Genomic DNA, 3,333 nt, shown 5'->3' with positions numbered 1-3,333 from the left:
GACTATTTCCTATGGACCATGGGAGAGCTGGTTGAAGTTTTTTAGAAAAATTAAAATAGAAATGTAGCCTCAATTCAGCCATCTAGCTGAGAAGAGATATTTAGTTGTGTTCTGCATCTCTAAGTGGAATCCTTATTCATCTGAGGAATTCTTCTCCTGGGTGGTAGTTTGTGATTTTACTACTGCACACACTCTTGATCTTCCTTCAGAAGCACAAAAGGCCCCAACTCGGGAATGTAAACCAACTGATTTCGAGGTTCCTGAATCCTTCTTGAATCGCCTTCAGGACCTGAGCTCCTGCTTTCTGAAAGACATTGCTGGTAAGGAGGGAAATAAGAGGGTCTAGGATCTGCTTTTCTGGAGGTGATTATCTTCATACAAGGCCCTTATTTAGACCCTCTTATTTCTCTTCTTTTCAAATCTGATCTGATTTGATGTTGCAAAGACTCTTTATAGACCCTTTGTGTCCATAGTCCCTTGTACCATGTTGCTTGAGGTTTGTGGTTGTACAGGTTGTCTGGATCTGGGGGAAGCTGCTTTTATTATTTCTGCTCTCCCCACAGTGTTTATCACTGACAAGATCTCCAGCTTCTGCCTTCAAGTGGCCTTACAGATCTTACACCGCAAACTGCCCCAGTTTTGTTCCCACCTCTGTAATGCTGTGATTGGCTACCTGAGTAACTGCAATTCCTCAGCAGATGGCAGGTATGGTCAGGGCCTCAGGATTGGCCAAGGTTGATGGGGTTGTGTGAAATGAATGAGGTGACGTAGGTATTTTGGGTGAAGTGGAATTAAGGCTATCTTCTCCTTGTCCCCAGCCCCCTACTGCTATTTCTGCGGGATCAGACGAGCTCCAGACTCCTAGAGCAGGTGCTGCTGGTGTTGGAGCCCCCGAGGCTCCAGAGCCTCTTTGAGGATCACTTCCAAGGGCAGCTGCAGACCCTGGCTGCACATCCTATTGCCAACTTCCCTTTGCAGCGTTTACTGGATGCTGTCTCTACTCCTGAGCTAGTGAGTTGAGAACTTGGCTGGGTCTGTTTCTGTACTCTGTTGTTTCTGTTAGTTCTTGTTCATTGGGCCTTATTTTATTGTGTGCCTGCCTCTGTATCTCTGTATCTCCACGGGCTGGCGATTCCCCTTGAAAAGTTATTTCTGGGAGATTCCCAGAGCTTAGAGTGAAGGTGCCTTCTTCCCAGAAAGGATGTGCTTTGGCTTCTCTCAGGTGCCAATATCTGTTAGCAGCTTGAGGTTTCATGGCCCACTCAGACTGGGTACTTGACGGTAGATGCATATGAACGCTGGCGCTATTGCCAAAGCTCCTCTTTTCCTTTGCTGCTTAGCGCCAAGCCTTACTTCTCTGGGGTTTCATGGGTTAGGAGTTAGGGTAGAAGGCTAGATTTGATTCTAGTTCTCCTTTACCCTGAGAGTATGGCCATTTGAAGTCCCTTCCCCATGTGAGGCGACACCTCTAAGAATGCCCCCTTGTCCTGGACCTTCTTTTTTTTTTTTTTTNGGGCGATTGTGGGCGAGGCCAGAGCGAGGCGGAGCGATCTGGGGACACACCCACTCCCGCCCGGCTTGGGGCAGTCGCGGAATTATGACGTGTGCGCTGCGTCTTGAGCACGCCGGCGTTTCTAACTCCGTAGGGGGTCAGTCGACACCTGGTTGAATGCAGTCCATCTGCGGCCGAGGAAGCTTTCGCGGGCGTAGAGTGTCTGAAGTACCCATGGGGCTAGGTCCGCGCTCCCCCCATAAGGCCGGGCGCCGGTTCCCTGTTGGTGGCAAACGAGGGCGCGGGGCCAAGGGGTCGGGGCGTCCCCCATCAGGACGCCAACAACAATCTCGCCCGCCTCCGGACGGGCGCTCGGAGCTAGCTGTAGATCCACACCCTCACCTGAGCCCCGAAGCGCTGGGATATTTCCGTCGGGCGTTATCGGCGCTGAAAGGGGCCCCGGAGACCGGAGAAGAACGAGGTAGGGACCAAGGGGTGGGACCAAGAGAGGGACTTATTGGGCATAAAATCCAGGACAGGCAAGGAAATTTTCGTGGGTTCCCAGGGTGTGGGGACTTAGTTTCATCTCCCGTATCTCGGTTCTCACTCCCAGCCCCTTGGTTAAGTGATGGAATATAACCTTCTCCTCCTCTTAGTCTCTTTAAAATATTTGTCTTTCCAGAGCTGATGGTGCACAATGTTTTGAAGGAAGTGGAGGCTCAAGCCCTAGCCTTGGCCACAGATAGGACTGGCAGTGAGATGCTGCAGGAACTGTTGGGGTTCAGTCCCCTGAAATCTCTGTGTCGAGTGTGGGCTGCTCTGAGTTCAAACTTGCGCTTTGTGGCCTGTCATCGATGTGGGGTCCATGTATTGCAAAGTGCTTTGCTGCAGCTGCCTCGATTGCTGAGGAGCCCTGCAGAGGAGGTGAAGGAGGAGGAGGAGGATGGGAAGGATGGTCTCTTGGAGACCCTGGAGGAGTTGATCCTGGGACTAGCCTCTGAGGTGTGTGATGATTTTCTTTTCTACTGTGGAGACACACATGGCAGCTTCGTGGTCAGAACTCTGCTACAGGTGTTAGGAGGGACTCTTCTGGAGTCTGAGAGAGCCAGACACCGTGGCTCCCAGTCACCTGGTAAGTATTACAAGGGGACAAAGAAGACCTAGAGGAAAGGAGAGTTTAGGAAGTTCAGAAGGAGAGAGTAAGCAGAAGACTAATTCTTAATGACCTTGCAAAATTAGCAGAGAAATTAGGACAGGGCTTTGCAGGCCAAAGATTTGTTTGCACAGAAGCCCAGAGGTGAGGATGCATAGGTGTGTTTAGGTGAAAGCTAAACATGACTCAATGTACATTTGTATTCATACACATACTGGATTCAGGCAAAAGTTCAGGAAATAATATCCTTACTTCGTGCACTCACTCTGATATTTTCCTCTTTTTTTTTTTTTTAAAGATTTTATTGGGGAATTGGGGGAGGGGAACAGACAAGTTGGTGTCCTTTTGTTCTTCAGTCTAGCTGTGGAGGACATCGCTTTACTGGCCCATGTTGGCATCATCATTGCGCTCTTCCTGGGTGAGGCAGTCACTCGCCGGCCATTGGAGGGCCACTCACAGTGGCTCATGGCAGCTCACGCTGGCTGCCAGCCGCTCATGCTGGCTACCAGCCACTCACGGTAGCTCATGGCAGCCCATTGCAGCAGGGGCTGCAGCCTATGATGTTGCTGGCGACTCATGGCAGCCCAGATTCAGGTCGAGCTGTTGTTCACCATCTTAGCTGTAGAGGGCGCAGCGTCACTGGCCCTAATATGGGATCTGAACCGGGGCCCTGCTGCTCAGAGCTGGC

At 50.8% G+C, this 3,333-nt stretch overlaps 2 protein-coding genes across 2 annotated transcripts in view; both read left to right on the top strand.

Annotated features, from left to right (window-relative positions):
- Positions 1 to 3,333, top strand: part of NOP9 (NOP9 nucleolar protein) — a 10,344-nt gene that overhangs the window by 2,755 nt on the left and 4,256 nt on the right. The window contains exons 2-4 of the mRNA XM_019663019.1: positions 87 to 320; positions 564 to 705; positions 819 to 1,011. Coding sequence (XP_019518564.1) covers positions 87 to 320; positions 564 to 705; positions 819 to 1,011 — 569 coding nt within the window. The remainder of the gene's footprint in view (positions 1 to 86; positions 321 to 563; positions 706 to 818; positions 1,012 to 3,333) is intronic.
- LOC109393595 (nucleolar protein 9-like) lies at positions 1,617 to 2,954 on the top strand. Its single transcript, XM_019662990.1, has 2 exons — positions 1,617 to 1,973; positions 2,175 to 2,954. The coding sequence occupies exons 1-2, from the start codon at positions 1,670 to 1,672 to the stop codon at positions 2,654 to 2,656; spliced, it is 786 nt and encodes a 261-aa protein (XP_019518535.1). The 5' UTR covers positions 1,617 to 1,669; the 3' UTR covers positions 2,657 to 2,954.

This window comes from Hipposideros armiger, unplaced genomic scaffold, assembly GCF_001890085.2.
Source record: "Hipposideros armiger isolate ML-2016 unplaced genomic scaffold, ASM189008v1 scaffold_385, whole genome shotgun sequence".
Taxonomy (NCBI): Eukaryota; Metazoa; Chordata; class Mammalia; order Chiroptera; family Hipposideridae; genus Hipposideros; species Hipposideros armiger.
The sequence above is the reverse complement of the archived record's forward strand: the minus strand, read 5'-3'. Positions and strand labels throughout refer to the sequence as shown.